Consider the following 21,204-nt stretch of genomic DNA (forward strand, 5'->3'; position numbering starts at 1 on the left):
AAACGACGGAAAAGAGTACCTCGGAGTCTGACACGCGCCCTCGTAGATTGCATCAGAGTTAATCGAGTCAGATTTTGACACGTGTCCAAGTAGGAAAGCTCGTAAAACCGCATTGCGTGTGGTAGCTTAGGAAATGTGCAGACCCAATAGAACATATTTTTGTGCAACAGTATCTAAATGGATTCACGTTCCATTGTCGCCGTAGCATACTGCCACTAGATATATTTTCTCTTCCTTCTCAATACTTTTCATCTCATTAAAAATTTATTTTTTTATAAATAAATATTATTAAAAAATTAATCAATTTTTTTATTAATCAATTTATTCATGATCTTATAATTTTTAAGATGGATAAGTTACTTTTTCATTGATAATATTTATCTTTACAATGAAAAAAAATCTTACCCATCTAAAAAATGGCTAAATCATTTTTTCATCAATCGAAAAAATAATTCATTTAATTCATTTCTAATATATCCTTGACCATATAATAATAAAATATTTATATAATATATTATAATAATATTATAATAATATAATAATATAATGATATAATATATCATACTATATTATTATATATAATAATATAATATATATTATATTATATTAATATATGATATTAATAAAATATAATATAATATATTAATATTTTTTATTATAATATAATAATAATATAATATAATATGTTATGATAAATAAATAATATATAATAATAAAATATATTATATTACATATATATAATACAATAATAATATAATAATATAGTATAATATATTATAATATATTATAATATATTATATATTAATATGTATAATATATTATAATATATAATAATATTATATGATATAATATATAATATAGTATAATAATGTATAACAATAAAATAATATATTATTTTAATATTTTATAATATAATATTATAAATAATAATATAATTATAATGATATATTATAATAGTTATATAATATATTATAAAAATATAATATATTCTTATATTATATATATATATATTAATATAATGTAATATATTATATTATATTATATATATTTATAAAATAATATAATAATAATATAATGTGTTTTATATATAATAGTATATATTATTATATATAATAATATTATATAATATATTTTATTATATTAAAATAAAATATTAATAAAATATATTATATTATAATATTATATATCATAATATTTATATAATAAAGGGTATTATGAAAAATATAGATAGATCATTGCAACTTATCCACGAAAATAATAATACAAAAGAACATAGGTAACATATTTTCAAGTATTTTTCAATATATAAAAGAATATACGTAAATTATTTTTTTGTCTAAATGATGCTTGAGAAATACTTACTCAAAAAAATACAGCTTCCTAAGTAAATCTTTTATCTGCAAAAAAAGGGGCTCTAAATACCTTCTATGCTATTAAATATCAATTTTTGAGTTATATGAATGATTATGTTAAAAAAGTATGGTCGAATATGTTCATGTCCGTCTAGGGTTCGATGGGGCAAAATGTTTAGTATTTCATCTTAGTTTAAATTATCGATGCTTTCACACAGATTGTATGGGGGTCCATAAAAAGGAGATCCTTTCCTCTTGGTGTGATATCCAAAATTACCTACATGTAAATATGCCCATGAAAGGATTTAACTCAGTTTATTGCTCCTAATATATTGAAATCCAAAGGTATGAAAATATAAATAATATGCACATTCTTCAACCATATTACTGTGCTCATGCTAAAAATTTATACAAACGAATGGTAGTTTCGACATAGCTGGAATTGAAATTTGATGGATTATCCCATCGCGATGATAAGAGAGCTGTAAGGGGCAAGTTGTCATTTGTGAGACTACTTGTGTAGGGTCTCAAATTAGTGTATTTCGTACACCAAAGCATCCTCATTTCCATGCAATGCGCAATCTTTGTGTTCGCTGATTATAGATTGATCCCATCCATATCACACATGCGCATCTCAGTCATCTATGACAAGTGTGTGAGGGCTCTGGAATATGGAGGGAATTGTTGATTCTACTTGTGATGTCTTAGCACTATACATGTTAATTACTTGCTATATATGGACAGGACTTGGCACCCGATAGTCTGATGCACAGCCTGAATAAACTTTTATTCACTGAGCTACCGATTGAATACTTTGTTTCTGTATCCTGTTTAATTTCCTTGATGCTAGTTCTTGCGTGATGCACATGTATTCTGATTAGAGTGATCAAGGTGATAATTTTACTCTTTACATTAATGCTGTGTTGACTGCATTCATTACTATCAAGGATGCATATATGCTACTCATTATGCACTAGTTTTTTTTTTTTTTTTTTAAATAATTTCCTGATTATTTATATCATCTGCAATGTGGACTGTCTTGTATTATGATTGTTCAAGAGAACTGGTGCATTCTAGTCCTCTATGTCTTGTTAGCAAGAATTGATTATAACTACTGTAGTCCATGTATTTTAACTGTCCATTTACGTCTACATCACATATATATTTATCTGATTACCTATAAATTTCTGTCATGTGGCAGATATATATTCAGTGAGATGTCATTAACAATGTGTAGCTGAAGTTGTCTAGATTTGTACATTACTGGCAAGACACACCTTGATCATGGAATGTTTGTTAACAATGTAATCAGTGAAATGGTTGTTATGATCGCATCAGAGTCCACTGCACGAAGCACAAGAATGGGAGATCTATAGCGCGTCCAGAGCTGGAACAGAACAAACGTCAAAGGTCCAGAAGATTAAGTATCCATACGAACGCAACTCTTCACCCTGATATAGGATACCGATGGCACAGGCAGCAGCTAGCTAGCTAGTCTCATGGGCTGTTCCTGAGCAAGGTAAGGGATGGATAAGGGATGATGGTTGTGAATGGTATTAAGCGATCGGTCTGCAAGTACAAATATGCTTGATAGTATATATTGTGTCCCATATCTTAGCTAATGGATAATTGTTATTCCCATCTATATTGTTTACATATATTTGAGTTATCTTACATCATGCTATATATACATCATCTACTGTATTGTTTTCTTTCTTTTCTTCCATCTCTTTTCTTGGGGTTCTATATACGTCTAGTATGCAGATGTCTTTTGAAAGAGAAAGACGCTTTGATACTTGTTGGGATAGATCCTTATCGCTAAGCTGATCTCATTAGAAAGTTAACCTCATCAAAAAGCCAACCTCATCAGAAGGCTCATCTCATCAGAAGATCGAAGTCATCAGAAAGCCGATCTCATCAGAAGATCGAGCTCATCAGAAGGCTGATAGCTGAGTTCACCGGAAGACCGACCTCATCATAAGTTCAACATCATCATCACCTGAACATGGCAACAGATTATTATTATCTAGGTTAAATATTATATCGGCCCATGGCCGACCTGCTTCTCTAGTTATATTGGCCCATGACCGACCTGCTTTTTCAGTATTATCTGCTAATCGATTGTCCAGAACTGCTAGTAAGCAGAATGCTTACCTCGATTTGCTTCCGATCTCCTTCATCATACTTCGGTTTGTGGTCGACCTGAATCGACGATGGTTATTCGACATGAGCATTAATTATATGCGAATGTGGAGTGCAATAGTTTTCACGAGCGGCTCATTACTTGGCTTTAATGGCAGTTAATGAGATCACCGCCCACTAAATGCCATAACTCCTATGTTCCAAGGATTCAGGGATGGGGTTGCATGATAACGATTTTTCTAGCCCTATAGCCCTATAAATACTAGTAAACAATGAGGGACAAGGTATGTGAAATCAAGCTAGATTATACTCTGCCATTTTGAGCTCTTATTTTGGCTTTTTGACTGTTCTTTTTCTCCGACTGATTTAGGCATCGGAAGATCTTCCACAGGGCAACTTCCGATAAGAAATTTTTTTTTTTGCAGATTTTTTGCCATTCGACACTAAGGCGCAATAGCTCGGCTCTCGGCCGGCCACCACGCCGAAGATTAGCCACAATAATACTAATAATATACTTCAAATAATACTGTAATTTCCAAGAGGATGAAGAAGCAGCAGATATAGTATTAATTAAAAAAAGGAAAACAAAAACAGGAACGAGGATCCACTTGCTAGCAACAACATTCAAACTAATCTCATAATATTCCCACGTCCAAACCGTAAAACTAAACCATTAATCGAAGCAAGAAGCAGTCTTAAGTCAACCATGAGAGCAAAACAACCATGCATGCAAAAGAGGATCCCTGGCTCCTGGCTACCGCACGTCCAATGAACTCCCAACTCTAGAGGCCAACCGGATACCGGTCAATGCAGTCGAGCCAGGGGTTCCGGCTGGGCCACCGGACCCGGCGCATCGCCCGCCAGACCGCGCTGTTACATTTGAAACCAGAACCGAAGGCCAGCTGCCACACCCGGTCGCCGCCCCGCACCCGGCCCTTGGCCTCCAGGTAGGCGAGCTCATACCAGATGCTGCTGCTGGACGTGTTGCCGAAGCGGTGGAGGACGGCGCGCGACGCCTCCATGTGGCGGTCGCCCAGCTCGAGGTTCCTCTGGAGCTCGTCGAGCACGACCTTGCTCGCCGCATGCATGCAGAAGTGCTCGAATGCGAGCTTGTAGTCGGGGATGTATGGCTTCGAGGCGGCGGCGGAGTTGGAGGATCGGCAGCGGAAGAGGAGGGCGGCGAAGAAGAGAAGTTGCTCGGAGAAGGGGAGGACGAGGGGGCCCAGGGTGGTGATGTTGGTCTTGAGGGCGTGGCCGCCGACTTCCATGAGGTCCCGGCTGAGGGACAGGCCTTTGATCCTTTGTTCATCCTCCTCTTGGTACACACACCTGTGTAGTTCTCATTATAATTAGTACTTGGTAATTGCATATAAATTTACAGAATGAAGTGTTTGGTACATTGTTGTTGGATCACTTGATGATCTGGTACTACGGAGGCCATTGATCAATATAAGATACCGAGATTCACAACAAATTAATGCAGCTTCGTAATCTGTATTAATATGCAATGCATGCAAGCTTTCCATGCATCACAATATTATGTAAATTGAAGGCTAGACTATCAAACGATTTATTCAAACCAATTTTTCTTTGAGCTTTGGTAACTTGTCTGTATAAGTGGAAGGGTGCAAACGAATGATCTTTGTCTGGTTTAGGATTATAGGCTACGTTCTGTTTAAGCTCTGGCTGAAGTCAAGCTGGGTCCAGGGATCAAGGAGATTGGGTCAGCTAAACTTGGATAACATGTACATAGAACTGTTCTACCACATAAATATTGGGTTATGCAATAAAATATCACCATATCATCTAGCAAGATTAAAATAAATCTAAAAAAAATTGGATTGAAAATGACCAACAATGATTTACTGTATATTTTATTTTTATATGTATTTTTTAACGAAGTGAAAAATTCTGAAACTTTGAATCATTGAATGATATGATGTTATTTTATTAGATAATTTAATTTATATACTAGAATAGTTTTAATCAATAATTTTTTTTATTAACTAGTGGAGTTGTTAGCCACAAATGGCAGATATAATAAAAGCACAGGATTTGGTGGTCCCCATACCAGATGGATTGGATGTTAAAGCCCAATTCACTGATCGGGCGGAGACATCTAAGCCGACATCAATAGAAGTGGTTCATAACAGAAAAATGTACAAGTAGAAGTTGTATTTTATTTTTATTCATATTTTTTAATTAAATAAAAAATTTTAAAATAATAAATTATTAAATAATTGATGATATTTTATTAAATAATGTAAAATATGTATAGTAAAATAGTTCTAACCAATAATTTTTTTGATGGGGTTGTTAAGCTACAGATGGCAGATACAATGAGAGCAGGTGAAAATTATGGGCAGAAATTATGGATCCTTCTAATATATCTATCAGTTGATGCTTGACAGACTGGATATTAAAATCCGATTCACTAATCGAGTGGAGACAGCTGAGCCGACGTCAATAGGAATGATTAATGGCAGAGAAACGTACCAAGTAGAACTTAGGTGCATTCATTTAGCATTAATAGGGACTATAAATGACTTCACGTGACTTTGTTCACGGGCTGAGCTTCTTCTAGATAATGATTTAAACATATGAACCACTTGATTGAGAAGAAAAAGAAAATATCTAGCGAGTCACATTTTATTTGCTGCCAATGGGTGTCTTCTCCCTTGTGTCTTTATCTGTGGAGAGATAAGAGGTTTGGCCATGTCCCCATCCCCACTTGGTGGCCTATTCAATTAAAAGCAAAAGCTCATGTTGCATTTCGGTTGCAAACCCATGCATCTCAAATCCACCAATCATCTTCAATCCAGACATTATCCTAAGATGCTAAGTCTTGTGCATTAACTTTTGCATATTTGCACAATTAATGGTAGGCATCTAACCAGTTGCACAAATTGCGATCCTGACTTCTGTTGTCTCGGATTTGTAATCATCCGAATGGTTCAGCGACTCGGACAAGTTAACAAAAATATACAATATATAATATAATATCTAAATAACATGAATATATATAGCATGATAAATATATATTGATATATTTAATTTATTAAACAAAAATATAAATAAATAAATTATATAAAAATGGAATATATGATATAATATTGAAGTAATACGAAGATATAAACATAAAGTGTCAAATAATTATTACATAATAATCTTAAGCATACATATAGCATAAATTAAACATATTTTTACAAGAATAGTTCTGAAAATTTAACCGAGTTAGATCATTTATCCACTCAAAAACTCAGCCACCTTACTGAGTTGGATAGTCAAGTTATTGACCGAATCATTTACACAAATATAAGCGATTTGGCGAGTGATCCAAGCCAGTAATCTTACCAATCTGATCCAGACCAGATGGTCCTTACGTAGACAATAGCCAAACTGATCAATTTCCATCTAATTTAAGGTACTGAGTACTTATTACTCCAAATATGCCTTTCCAGCTGCTCTTAGCCAAGATAATTTTCCAGATTAGACTCTGTTCTCAATTTAAGGAGCGTGGATCCTCTATGGTGCACCGCACAGTACGTGCGGTGCATCATATGCGGCCGCACGTGAATACAGACCGTATGATGCACGCCACGTGTGGCCATAAACAACTATCCATCATGTGATGGGTGGTACTTGCGATGTATTGCGAGTACCGCCGAGGATCCGTGCCCCAAGTTAGCATTTGTGCAGCCCAGACTGGCCCATGCCGTGGCTTACGTAACCAAGAGCTAACAAACCAATTCCTGGAAGAGTGGCCCAGACTGGCCCATGCCCATGCCCTGGAAGAGTGCTTGCCACGTGGTCCCCGCACCACTGCCTATCTAAACAACTATAAAGAGAAGCGAGTGCATGGATTCGTACCTGAAGCTCCGGTCATCGGCACCCCTGTGAGTCCTCACAATGTGCTCCAGCCGGTACTTGGCCCGCCGGAAGTCCCTTCTCCGGTTCGAGAGCAGCACCGCGGAGCAACCCATCCGGAAGAAGCAGTTTGGAATCAGCATCGACCGGTTGCGGCCCGTGTACCATGCAAACGACACTGCCTCCGTGCTCACCACCACCGCGTAGTTATTTGGGTTGGATTGCAGCATGTCGCGGGCGAGATCGAGGGCTATGATTCCGGCACTGCACCCCATGCCGCCGAGGTTATAGCTCAGTATGTTACCCCTCATCTTGTAATGGTTTACGATCATGGCCGAGAGGGATGGGGTCGGGTTGAAGAGGCTGCAGTTCACGACGAGAATGCCGACTTCCTTAGGACGAACGCCGCATTTCTCGAAGAGCTCGTCGAGGGCGCCGAACATGACCATGGAGGCCTCGGCACGGCCTTCTTTCATGGTGGCACACTTGCCGGGGGAGAATATGGATTTCGGAACGTAGGTATCGTCGCCGATGCCGGAGGTTTTGAGGATCCGAGACTGGAAGGCTAGGCTCTCCTCGTCGAACTTGCCTGACTTCCGGGCCAGCTCCATGAACTCCTCTCTGGAGACCTGGTGAGGGAAAGGAGGCACGTAATTGGTGCTAAGATGAGTTTTGGTATCGGGTTTGGAATTTGGACCAGACTCGACCCACTTTTTCTTATGGTTTTGTTAGATCGGGTCCTGATCTGGGACAGGATGCAAGTTGGGACTAAATTTTATGAGCCAGAAGGGTGATACGTGTCAGAGAATTGGAGTTGGATTTGGACCCAGACTTTGAACCGCGGTCTTATGTTGTCTTAACTCTAAGTTTAATTTGATGACAGGCCCATTTGCTCCACATGAGTGTAGGTCTGTGTGTGTGTCTGTGTGATCAATAGTTCCGATAAAACTGACATAGCTTTAGTAATCTCATCACAATATCAAAAAAATCAGGTGAAATATGTAATCTAAAATGCTCGTCAACTTCTTTACTTGCCTGTTTGCCAAAAAAAAAATAGAAAAAAAATTTCTTCACTTGTCCAAAACTCCACGATAAAAAACTCAACAAAAAGGCAGAATAGTTAGAATCTCATAAACCTTTCCTTTGCTACGAAACCTAGAAGAGAGATTGTTGTTTGGTTTCATGAATGGAAAGGATGCACCAGCCGTAATACCTTTAGATCGTCGGAGGGACGGTAGCAGGCGAAGTCGATGAGGTAGATAGGCCTGGGCCTGGACATGAAGTAGACTGAGACGGTGAAGACAAGCACGCCAAAGAAAGCCAGCACAGTGGCGAGGTCATAACTTGTCTCGTCCCTCACCTTCTGCCATAACTCTTCTCTACTCAAACTCCCCACCTCCGCGCTGAACAGCACCACTAGCACCGGTATCGTCGCCAAGTATATACCATGGCTGATAAGGTAGTGGTAGCCCAACTTCACATACTTCAGGTTGACCGACTGCAAGAAGTCCGGTAGCCTTCGCCGGACCCTAACGGAGAAAGTTGGTGAACCTGCATCAGGGCCTGTGGCCTCTATCCCACGGTTCACGATCTCGGTCGACAGGAGAATGTGTTCTCCGGCCATCTTTCTTCCCCTATCCTCACTTCTCCGAGGCTTCTTATTTAACAAAAAAGCTACTCTTCATATATTGTTGTTGTTGTTGTTGCTGCCTTTGCTATTCCCTTATGTAGGGGAGGGAAAGGAGGGGGATGAGGGGTGTGGCTTTGGGAGAGGGATGATTTATATGAAGGGGGTGGTGGGTGAGGGACAGTTAATGTTTGCACCGAACAAGGAGGTGTGTGGTTGGAACTGCCATGAATTCGCCATTGAAGGCACAATGGTTGAATTCAAAGCAGGCTGTTCATGGACCTTTTTTTTTTTTTTTTTGATGTAAAAGTTCTTGGACTTCTTAAAGTGTGCAAGTTTTCTCTTTACTTATTTGCTCTCATGGAAGAGGCTTTTGTACCCTCTTCCATTGTTTGGATGCCTTTTTTTCGTGTGGGGATTTACAAGTCTACCCTGCTGCGCCCTCAATCAAAAGGAGGAGACGGAAATTAACCAAATTTACCCCGAATACGTGCATGTTAGACGTGATCGATTAGCAACATTATGCTGTTATGAGCAATGGACACTACTTTAAAATTCAGGCTATGAAATTTGATTATGTGACAGGTTTGATTGGCCTAAAAAGGATATTCTAAGCAGAAACTTCATATTAACCTACCAGTGAGTTGACAAGGGCCAGCTGCATGGTAAACAAAAATATAGCACATATCCTGATTATAAAATTTCCTCCAACCAGAGCTGTAGGGATTTGTACTTGCTATTAGCTTCTCTTTGGTAGCAATCAGTTGTACTTCTATTAAACTAGTTGCATCTCAAGAATATGATGAGAGAATTATGTAGCTCACCACCTCAATTATAAGGGACATTTCTCAGTCATCACAACTAATAAATGTACAAGTAGCTGAAATTTGAGATGCAATCGATGATACACGTCTCTATCACACTTAAATCTCATCCTTTCTTAATTGCATCGGGATGCCAGTTGGAGTTGACAGGCTTAGAGCGGCATCTAAATGTCGTTGCATTCAGATGGGAAACCACTTGGTCCCCTAATTAAAACATCATTAACAACGTTTTTTCTTTTCTTTTCTTTTATTTTTTGTTTTTTTGGATTGCATCTAATAGTCATACTCACCCTTTCTTGATTTCGTGTGGATGTCAATTGGAGTTGAGAGGCCTAGAATAGCATATAAATGTCATTGTATCCGGAGTTGATATCACTTGGTCTTTAAGTAAAACATCCTGGAAATGTAAAGTTTTGTCTTGATTGCGTCTAAATCTCATCCTTTCTTGGTTGCATCTGCATGTCCATCAAGTGAAGGGGTTTAGAGTGGCATCTAAAAGTCGTAGTATCTAGATGTGAAATTTACTTGGACCAAATTGAAACATCATTAGAAATGTAGCATTATTTTCAATTTGCTAAGTGGTTATAATGATGGTTCATATGGCCAAGTTGGCTCCCAATCCTTTACCGGATGATCTCCCCCCTCCCCGAAATAGAAAGGACAGGGGTCTCATGAATCGTGCGTTATGTTAGCTCAAATAAAGTCAAACAACATTCGAGAGAGAGAGAGAGAGAGAGAGAGAGAGAGAGAGAGAGAAGGTGGCCCTTCAAGACTCAAACGAAGCAAAGCAACAGCCAACTCAAAAGGCTTAGGTCGAACATATTTTATGGTATTTAGGCACCAGTGTTCACCTACAGTGACCAAAAATAGATAGGGTTTTTCCTCTACTTTCACATGATGATGCTACCTTTGGGGTGGAGAGTCCTTGTTTGATTCCTCTTTCTATTCAAGAGCTCTGGTGGAAATCAAGGTCAAGAGCCTCCTAGTCATCAGCTGTCCATAACGTAGGCCAGGGGCAGTTAAGCTACCATCCTCCAACCAATACAATGCCAACAATATAAACCAATCACTCCGTGGAACCAACGGCAATATCTCTCAACTTTTTTTTTGGACTCATTTGGTTGATGAAAAGTGGAGGGAGAAAGAGATACTTTCTCAAAAGTGAAGAGAGAATCTCTTATTTGGTTGGAGTTTTAAGAGAAAAGAAAATGAAAAAAATTCTTTTCATGGAAAGTTACTTCCTACATTTCATGAAAAATGAAAATTCATGAAAAAGATGAATTTTGGCATTTTTCATGGAATGAAAAGTGGTGCTACTTTTTTCTTTTCCAAAATATTTCTTTAGATCCACGGCTAAGATTTTACAAAATATCAATGAATGTTTAGGATAAAAATCTGAATAGTGATATAATATCATATTAATATTATCCTAATATTTATATGAATATAATATCAATATTATAATATTTATTATATTTTAATATTTATACTAATATAATATTTTTATTAATATTAATATAATATAATATTTACTATTATATTTATATCTATTTTAATAAATTTATTATATTAAAATATTGATATTATATTAATATATATTAATATTATATTAACATAATAAATTATTATAATCTAATATTATATTATAATATATTAATAAAATATTTATATTAATATAAATATAATATTTATATTTATATAAAATTTATGAGCTAAAAAAAAAGATATGATCTTATATTTACTAAGGATATAATAGATATTTTACATAATTTTTTTAAAAATATAGACACTCAACCAAATATAAACTACTCTGCAATAAGTCACTTTTTATAATCAATCAAACACGTCAAAATTTTATTCTCAAAAAATAATTTTTCAAAAAATAACTCCTTGAAAAATTACTTTCTGAGAAAAAAAATTATTCCTGCAAACTAGACAAGTTCTTTCTGCAATGTTAACTACAAAAACAATGCAATACTGTAATTTGTGGAACAAAACAAAATAATGAAGTGACAAAAGGGGAAAAAACAAACATGAAGTATGCAGTCGGTGATTTTGCAATTGTAGCTTACCAGTTGCTACCATTTGAATTGAAAAATTCTTCCTAGCTTGGCACGTTGTTGCCAACTCTAGGGCTAAGTCAGATCCACAAGTGGCTCCTCATGGGCCTGTGAGTTACAGACTCAAGCTTATGAGCTCATGTAGTCCCCCTAAAAAGTTAGAATTGGGTACCGAAGAAAACTCACAACTGTGTATTTCATTGAATGAATTGTTCTGTGTATTGCTGCGGGCATAACCGGTTTGCAATTTGATTTTAGTAGTATAAAATAATGGGGGAATGGTCAATTCCACAAAGTTTCAAATCACCTAATCTTGCCTCTTCTAATTTACACACCAAATGATTGTATATTATTTATCTCATACATCTCTACAAAATCAGATCATTTTGATTAATAGATTTCCATAAATCACCAGCAAAAGGGATATTAAATTATATCAATAGAGCAATATATAACATCAATCTATGAAAGATCATATATTTTGGGGACTCCTAGCTTATACATTAAGTTATTTAAAGTATATATTTGCAATGAAATGATACAGTGTGTTTATACATACATACATAATATATGTATGTATATATGTGTATATATAAAATTCTGCACATACTAAAGATGATCAGCATCCATCTTATCTCACACTTTAGATGAACAACAGGAAGCTCAAGTTTCTTTTATTTTCTTTTTTTTTTAAATTTGGGTTAAAAGAGGAAGCACGGAGATATCAAGATAAGCCCTGTACTCAAATAAATGCCCCTATTAATTGATCGACTAACGTCAAGCATGGGGGTAATAAATTGCAGCCAGGTGGACCTACGATGTTCCAGAAAGAGACGACTTTCCTTCACAGTTCACACCCTTTAAATGCAACATGCACGAACATAAAAATGTCTGAAAAATAATATAACAAACAACAATTCAAAGGCTTTTTACCCACCATTACCCAGATATTTAATATTTCTTCTCGGACCCATCATAAACTAATGCTTAATATAAACTTCCATCATGTTTTTTGTTTTGGTAGAACTTCCATCATGGTTTAATATCATTCTGGAAAGCACTGACACAAGCCCTCATCACTCCCTGTTAACTTAATGCGCAATAGCTTTGTCATTTAAGTCAGTTTTCTAGTTTCATGACCCATAGATCCTACTTTGGATCTCCACCCACATGGTCTGAATAAATAGACTTCACCGTTCAAAACAGAAATCATGTAGAGCTAAGTCTCGTAGAGCCATTAAATACTTTTCTGAAACCAAACCCCAACAACCTACCATAAATTTATTACAAGGGTATATGGAGAGAATGAAGTGTAATCTACCGTTCCAGGCTGTGATGGCATTTGATTGGATATGGCGGGCAGAATGGACAACCATCTTTATGATAAGCTCGGCTTGAAGGTGGTCAGAAAGTTGCATGGATCATCCAAGGGCTTGAGACACCTGCTCAAATGAATCAACATGGTTGGTTAGGTGTTGGTAATGAGTAATAACCTGTTCACATACGCCAGTCCCTTCGGTGATGCCCAAAAAAGAAAAAGAGAGAGTGAGCTTAGAAAGAGTCGAGAGTCTAGCAGTGTTTTCAATGGATTTGTTGGCAGGTGAAGGATTCATTAAACAAATAAATAAGAGTCGGAAATGGAATAAAAAAAGATATAGACACGTTATGAAGACAGAGACACACTCGAATGTGAAATGGAATAAAAAAAGAAAAATCAAGCAACTAAATATAAAAGTGTGCACCATAGGTGCTAAATGCTGTTGATGTATTATTAATTCCACCCATATTGCGGACATTTGGTGGATGCTGAATTGGAGGCAAAAATTACTATCTACCTACTTTCAGACTGGCATGGCGAAATTACAAAAAAATAAAACATTTTTCATTTAGTTTTAAGAACAAGGGATTAAGGTAATCTTTTTTTATTTTGGATGAATACAGTGGTACGACATACATCATATGTTTTTCCCTTTTATCTTTTTATTCTTTTGCTAATCACACATCATATGGTTTGTGGAATGCCTGAAGTTTATATCATTTTGAAAAATTTGCATAGTAAAACAATATATTCACCTTCCTACATATGTTTCTAAATAATAGGCATGTCTGTAAAAGATGAATGTAGAAACAGGGGTGCGCAATTTCAATACTCAGTCTCAATTCAAGGATCTGGTATAAAAATCCCTTATTAGAGTGCTTTCTCCCTAAGATCTTAAGAGTTGTATGTACTTTTTCCCCTAAGACCTTAAGAGTTGTATGTACTTTTTCCCCTAAGACCTTGAGACTTGCATGTGTGCCTTAACTGACATAAAGATAGCCTTGTGTTACATAAACCATGCTAAGAAACCCCAATTAGAGAGAAGTAACTTTGATGGTACAATCATTAACTACACGAGGACTCAAAATTAAAGGACTTAAAATATATAGCTGTCAACAACCACACATATTGGTATCCACCAGTGAAAAATGGATGACTTTCTGGCAGTAGATTATAGTGAGGCAAGGGTTCAGAGCTATCAAGCAGTTCTAGTTTTAAATCAGTTCTGTCTTCCAGTATCCATGAAAAAAAGGGGCACGACAATGCATGAAGCTCCTAGCACTGTAGGATCTGAAGAGGGTTACATGTATGCAGCCTTACCCTTGCAGAGAGACTGTTTCCGTGTTTTGTACCCATTATTCTATATTCTATATTGATACGTAAGAAAAAATAATGATTTATATGAATATAACAAACCTTGCTGGATTGATCCATGATAAGGCATTTCCTCTACTTAGTCTGAATCTACCGTTCATCGATGGGTCCATGACAATGTATCTCATCTATTGAGATCTAGATCGACAGCCCAGCTCTCCCCAAACTCGAACAAAAGCGGCATAAAGAAGATTCTTCATCAGTAGCATATGAAAAACATTCTCTATTTATATCCAGTGTATACAGAAGTCATTCCTGTCAATCTGGTTATGTCAAACTACCAAGTTTGTAGATCCCCATAGCCCAAGGTTTTAGTGAACATTAAATGAACAATAAATTTGTCTTGCCAAACAAATGCTATGCGTCTGTGAGATGATGAAAAATTTTTCATTGGCTATATTTCATACACATCTGACAGAACAAGTTGACATGAATCCCATGTGGCCTCATAAAATCAGACCATGTGCAGTTGTTTATTGCACCACAGGATTGAGAAAATTTTTTTTATTTAATATAGAAACGATAAATGTCAGCAAACCCCTGCACAAGAAGTGGTAAATTTCTTTTCCATTTTTATAGAAATATTCTGTAAAGCACATCTTTCTGAGGAAAAAAGAAAAAAAAAATCACACATTCAGTTTTTTCTTAATGTGGTACATGATGAGCTTCAATACAGAGAAGTGCTAGCATTGGAGAGGGCAAGATGAGTTGAACCTAATAACTTGAAAAAGCTGAATATGTATCATGTCCCCAGGAACAAGTTTAAACACATGCAAAGGAAAGAAAAGAAAGATATTCAACACCAGAAAGAACACAAGTCCATGATGGAATAACAAATTGATTAAAACCCTTTTCAACAACCTGCCCAAGATTTGAAGCATGACTAGAACCGCTCGTGCCTTTTATTGCTGGAGTCGAAATAAAAACGATTTTTCATAATAGTCATGATCCTCCGGAGGAAGCCCAAGGTATCCTACCTATTGAGGCTAATGGAAGAGAGTATGATCTAGTAATAAGGGCATGCAAATTGCTGTTTGATGCCTTTCTCATGGTTGGGAATCCAGTCTCTGGTCTTGATCACAAGAAATGTAGTGGTATGCATTGTTGATATTAGTGTGAAAGCATCCATTTTTGTCTGTCCTTTAAAGCAGATTTATTTCTTATTTGGTTTTGGGTTGACTCCATTTTAGTACCTTCCCTCTTTTCCTACCCTTTGAACAGGGAAGACTCTGCCTTTTTTCTGAAGTGGGGCATCAATGTCCCCAAACTTTACTACCTCCTGACTCTGTGATTCACAAATTATAGGCAGTAAGTTCCCACTTTTACCTTAGATTTTTAAAAATTAAGGTGATGAGAATGCTGGCACACAAATCTAAAGTAATATACAAGCAGAACATATAGGAGGAATACGACAAGTTAGAGAAAGACCATACACGGTGTTGTACAGAGTTGCATGTTCATACACTGCTAGGGATTTTGTTCCTCCTAAATAAACAGATAGCATTTATATGAAAGAAATCTTGGACTACTCCAAATGTGGACATGGGAAAAACTAGATGGAGCCTTTTTAGTTTATGACAGTTGGATGAGGATAATGGACACAGTTAAAGCAGAGAAACAGATAGCATAGTCCCCAACTTGAGTTTAAATAAGGAGAGGCTTGTCTTTTGAAAGCTTTAGCAAGCTCACCTTTGAATTTGCTGTACCAAGGCTCCTCTAATAGTGGTAAAAAGAGAATATAGTTTTGTGAAAACAGACCATTATACAGCAGAGTAGTTACTCAAGCACGGAAACCAAGAAGAATGGACACAAGGACTGAATTAAGGGAGTCTGATCATGACATTTTCTTAGAGAAAACTAGAGATAATGAAACTTAAAATTGATAGCAGCTTTTCACCGAACGTTACTGACTTCCACTTTGTAACATCTAGGTTGAAAAAACTTCATGCCTCATTCTTGTGCACAATTAAAATTGTCCATCTATCGATTTTAAATTGGAGGCTGCATCTAACGGATGGTTCAAATATATCTTAGTTTTGTGCTATTCATTTGGATGGCCAGTCTTCAATTATTGAGAAAATGTTTACTAACACAAGGTATGCAGCTACATATATACTTGTATATGTGCATTACTGCATGTATTTAAATCAATTCATAGCATAGATACACATATACGACCTTCCATAATCCCCATCATATGCACATAGCAATATTGGATTTCATTGGTGTAGCAATGCATCTTAACAGCTTTTCAATGTTTTTTTTTTTTTTTTAAAAGTGCTTCTATTTAGAAATCTCCCTTTAAAGTCTGATCTGATTTTGATTTGGTGTTACCAAACATATTGAAGAACTTGTATATCAAATCTATTATACAGAAGACTAAACTGTCATTGAATTCTAAGGCACATAAAAACACATTAAAGATGAGGGAGAAGTTGTTCTTACCTCCTTATTCTCTAATTATGAGAATTTCGACATGCCATATAAGTGTCCCATCCAATATAGGCTACATGGTGGTTCTTGTTTGAGGCCTCATATATAGCTCAGCCAGCATCCATCCATTGCTCAGCCTGCAGCACAAGCTACAAGCTCAGTTTACCAAAAAACAAAAAAGCCAAATAAATCAAAGCAGAGTCAAAATAGTGAATTGTTTCACTTTAAGAGTTGTCTACTCCTGAATATGGTGATGGAAACTCAAGTGTCTTTCTTGGAAAAGGATTGCTCCTCAAGTATTGGATGCTGGTAGCTTAACATATTACCCCTCTGTGACATGTTTCAGTAGAACATAAAAAATATCTAAAGCTCCCGAATTGTAATATGTACATTGGTGCTTTTCAAACATCAATCCCACCTCACCACCAAGCCATCCTTTTTCTTTGCTCCGTGGCTAGCAAGAACTGGCACTTTGCCAAGGTCTTTGGTATTCTCATGAGTATTGTTAAGCTTGACACTTCACTAATATAGGTCAGAAGAGCTTCAGCATAGCTAATGTTTCTGGTAGACATTATCTGTGTATCCATCTAGGGACTTCATAGATAAGTGGAACAAGAGGACCCAAACGAAAACAACATTTCCATTGGCTTGCTTATGGTTAGTATACCGAACAGCTTGAACTTTTGGGTTCATTGAAACAAAAAGGTAATTTCAGTAAGTCAGATTTGAGCAGTGCAAGGACAGAAATGTATGCCAAGCCTAGAAAAAGTAAGCATATCCTCAAGTGGAACATCCACTAATATGAAAAATGAATGTAGTTGGTGAGCATGGATCAGATGGCAATAGTAGTGGATTCTATAGGAGTCACTTCAAAATTATTGGGGGTTGATTCCATTAATACCAGTGGAAATTAAAGCTCTTTATCTTTGCCTATTTGAATTCTGATGTTTGCTGAGGTTATTCAGTAGGATTACTTGTCAAGCTAATGGTACCAAGGTCCCTGAAGGCTGCCTGGTATTTATTATTGAGGTTAAGTCCGAACTTTCTGGTCATGAATGTTCTTCTCTGAACCAACGATCTCCTTCTAGTCAATAACATTGTGGACAGAACCTTTATTTGTTAACATTGCTCTCCCAATATTTCAAACCTTTTGACCATTAAATCTATTACAAAACTCTGCAAATGTAAAGGATAATGGCAATTTTTTTTTTGTAGGGTGGTTCATAAGTTTAATAAAGTTTCTTTCTTTTCTTTTTCTTTCTTTTAAGCAAAAGATGGTAAAACTGTCAAAATTTATTAACACAAAATTTCAAATTAAGAATGCAGAATAATGAGAGCACCCTGGAGCCCAGACTGATTGGAGATAACATGTAAAGCATGGAAGAGATGGAGAAGAAAGGAATGACAACTTGCAAGATTTCAAAATTGTGCAGCAAAATATCAAGATGACACCATCATAAACATGGATGCATTATTGCAAACAAACAAAATATTCTAGACTTAATCAAGAAATACAGTAAGAGTTCTTTTTAGCATTAGACTACTAACCTCAACTGGATCAATCTTTATAAGAATCATATAGCTCTCCTAACTTCATCTCACAATCATCTGCAAGGGAAGCATCATCTATGGTACCCTCAATCTCATCATCCTCGACATTCATAAATGTACTTTGATTATCAAAGTCACCGTCAAATACAGCACCCTCAACATCAGAGAACTCATTAAAACTCTTGATTCTCTTTCTCTTTCCTCTGTAACCAGTAAGCCTCAGGACCTTCTCCTTCCAGAGAACCAAGGGGCATTTATCAATCAACTCAGAACCTTCATATGCTTCTGTCAGAAAAACACTGAGACGCTTCCCTCTTTCGGATACATAAAATATGCCAAAGTGCTTCAAAAGAAGCCTCATTAGCTTCTGAGGCATTACAAATTCACGTCGAAAGTGTGTGAGGTGGTCTGTAACAAGCCGCTTTTCAATCGTAAAGCTCAATATCTCATGCATGATTGCCACAGCCCTCTTATCAAACTCTTGTGAGCCAGGTGAGAGCCCTTTAGCATCAGCATATGGAGACAAGTATAACCTCTTCTGAAAATGCTCAATTTTACCACCATATCTAAAGAGCTTCTTGTAATTCGGAGGAAATTTCATTGGGAAAGGAAGGAAAAAAACTCCAGGTTCAGGAGGAATATCAGAGATTGTTCCTGTTGCCATAGCTTTTTTCTCTAGCTCTGTAACAGCCCAAGCGGGACTCCAAGAAACAAGCTGCAAATACTCAGCATCCTCAATTCTTACAACCTTGAAGTGATCTGGAAACATATGGATCCATCTGTTTCTGAAATCATAAGGAAGGCCAAAATCTCGTCTAAAATGCGTAATTTTATCAACTGGAAGCCTCTTATCCACTGACATCATCAACAACCTTGTAACATGCTCAACAGCTTTCTCTGAATGCTCTTCCAATAGCCTAGCCTCTTCTTCCACAAGATCCTCTGCTTCCTTAGTTAGCCCACACCATATCACTCCCTTCTTGTCCCTGTACAGCTCAAATAGCTTTGGGGACTTGCGGACAAAATGTGCAACCTTATGTGGCTTACTCAGATTAATCTGCTGCCGATACTGCTCCAATCGTTTAAGTGGTATCACTTGTTCAGGTTCTCTCTTCAATGCCTCCATCACAGCTAATACTTTTGAAAGGACCTTCCACCGCTCTGTGGCTATCTCAAGATCATGCACCCTCTTCTTCTTGCTGCGATCTTGCACCCTTCTACTCTTTGTCATCGTGCGCTTTTGTGAGGCCATGAAGAACCAATCAAAAGAAAACCCAGTGCTTTTTCTCAACATGTTACCAGCAGGAATCAGAAACCCTTCACCGATTTTGTTTGTTAACTTTTTAAAACCAAAAGCCGGAGTACCTGCCATTCTAGCAAACACTCTTCTTGCACTCTCCACCAGTATCTTTACAATACATATGTTTATGGGATTCAGAAGAACTCGAATCGGCTGTCTTAAATATCAAGCGTCAATGGTGGGAAAACAAATTTAAAAATCACGAATTTCCCCGACGACAGTTACAAAGAACAATAAGAAAAAGCCGACAATGTGCCGGTGGTAAGAATCAAATAAATACACCAAATATTTATGCTCAAAGCATGTTCGCTAAAATGCCCAAATGAAGAGCTTTCTTTAACTAAAAAGTTCACGACAGGAACTGGACAAAGGATGAACGGGGAAACAGTAACTTATTCACGCAGTTCAGACAAATTACTTCCTTCATGAACTGAAACGAAGAAACAGAATTGGAGAAGAAAGGGATCACCGGCTAGCTCTTATAAAACTTTGTTCTGATTGCTTTCTGATTCCAAATTCAGTCATCTAAGGGGAAGATAACCATAAGAAACGAGGAGAAAGAGGAATTACAGAACTTCTGGGGGAAGAGCCGATCCACCGCCGCCGGCGTCACCACCTCGGAACCATTTTGGATCCGAGAAAGAAGGCCCTTGCTTTCTTCTTCTTCCTTCTCTATTGCTTATACGCTATCAAGTGGGGGTTGGCCGTCGAGTTTTATTTTACGAACACGGCAGCAATGGAAAAAGCGGCGACGGAGGAACGAGAAGTAGAGTTCCAGAAAAAGTCCAGTAAATTAGATGTAATAATGATAGTCCTCGTGGGGCTAAACAAATGGTCCTTTGAACAGGCCCCTCATGGTGCACCATACTGACCGTCCATCGCAAGATGGATGATAATAAACAATGCATTTGCGGATACGGACAATGCATATGCATACGGCGTGCACTGCGGTATATCGTGCGCACTGGAAAAGAGCCAGTGTCACGAACTTAAGGCTTATCTGGCATTTTTTTTTTTAATTTTTTAATGAAAACATGGCATCCAATGTAAAAATATGTTGGATTATTATTTTAATTTTATTATTTAAAAAAATAAAAAATGGAAACTTTTACGCCCACTTTCTTTTTTGAAAAATAAAAAAAGGGTGATCTCCTCTTCGATTTTGTTGAAACAAATTTTGCATTACTTAAAAAGACTCGGAGTCTAAGATAATTGTGCCCGACAGATTCACATTTTGAGATCCATTGCCCACTCATATTCAGCTACGGCTCCTGTCAGCTAGTCCTCTGCAATCGCATGATCGATATCTCACATCCTGAGCAAACAGATCATGGCCGACCATCGCTCCACGTCCTC

The 21,204-nt window shown here is 36.9% G+C and overlaps 2 protein-coding genes across 2 annotated transcripts; both read right to left on the minus strand.

The window, feature by feature from the left end:
• Window positions 1-4,038: 4,038 nt before the first annotated feature.
• Window positions 4,039-9,113, minus strand: LOC105056695 (3-ketoacyl-CoA synthase 10). The gene is made up of 3 exons (XM_010938996.4): window positions 8,575-9,113; window positions 7,365-7,990; window positions 4,039-4,823 (listed from the first exon to the last, which is right to left on the minus strand). The coding sequence occupies exons 1-3, from the start codon at window positions 8,983-8,985 to the stop codon at window positions 4,277-4,279; spliced, it is 1,584 nt and encodes a 527-aa protein (XP_010937298.1). The 5' UTR covers window positions 8,986-9,113; the 3' UTR covers window positions 4,039-4,276.
• Window positions 9,114-12,958: 3,845 nt separating this feature from the next.
• LOC105056696 (protein WHAT'S THIS FACTOR 1 homolog, chloroplastic) lies at window positions 12,959-20,508 on the minus strand. The gene is made up of 3 exons (XM_010938998.3): window positions 18,546-20,508; window positions 17,010-17,134; window positions 12,959-13,314 (listed from the first exon to the last, which is right to left on the minus strand). Exon 1 carries the CDS (start codon window positions 19,918-19,920, stop codon window positions 18,556-18,558), a length of 1,365 nt encoding a protein of 454 aa, XP_010937300.1. The 5' UTR covers window positions 19,921-20,508; the 3' UTR covers window positions 12,959-13,314; window positions 17,010-17,134; window positions 18,546-18,555.
• Window positions 20,509-21,204: the final 696 nt, after the last annotated feature.

This window comes from Elaeis guineensis, chromosome 13 (genome assembly GCF_000442705.2).
Source record: "Elaeis guineensis isolate ETL-2024a chromosome 13, EG11, whole genome shotgun sequence".
Lineage (NCBI taxonomy): Eukaryota > Viridiplantae > Streptophyta > Magnoliopsida > Arecales > Arecaceae > Elaeis > Elaeis guineensis.

Excerpts from the sequence above, each read along its gene's own strand:
- LOC105056696 (XM_010938998.3), bottom strand. The coding sequence starts at position 19,920 with ATGGCAGGTACTCCGGCTTTTGGTTTTAAAAAGTTAACAAACAAAATC.
- LOC105056695 (XM_010938996.4), bottom strand. The coding sequence starts at position 8,985 with ATGGCCGGAGAACACATTCTCCTGTCGACCGAGATCGTGAACCGTGGG. Across the intron at positions 7,991-8,574 it reads GTCCCTCCGACGATCTAAAG|GTCTCCAGAGAGGAGTTCAT; the intron begins GTATTACGGCTG and ends TTCCCTCACCAG. Across the intron at positions 4,824-7,364 it reads GCCGATGACCGGAGCTTCAG|GTGTGTGTACCAAGAGGAGG; the intron begins GTACGAATCCAT and ends AGAACTACACAG.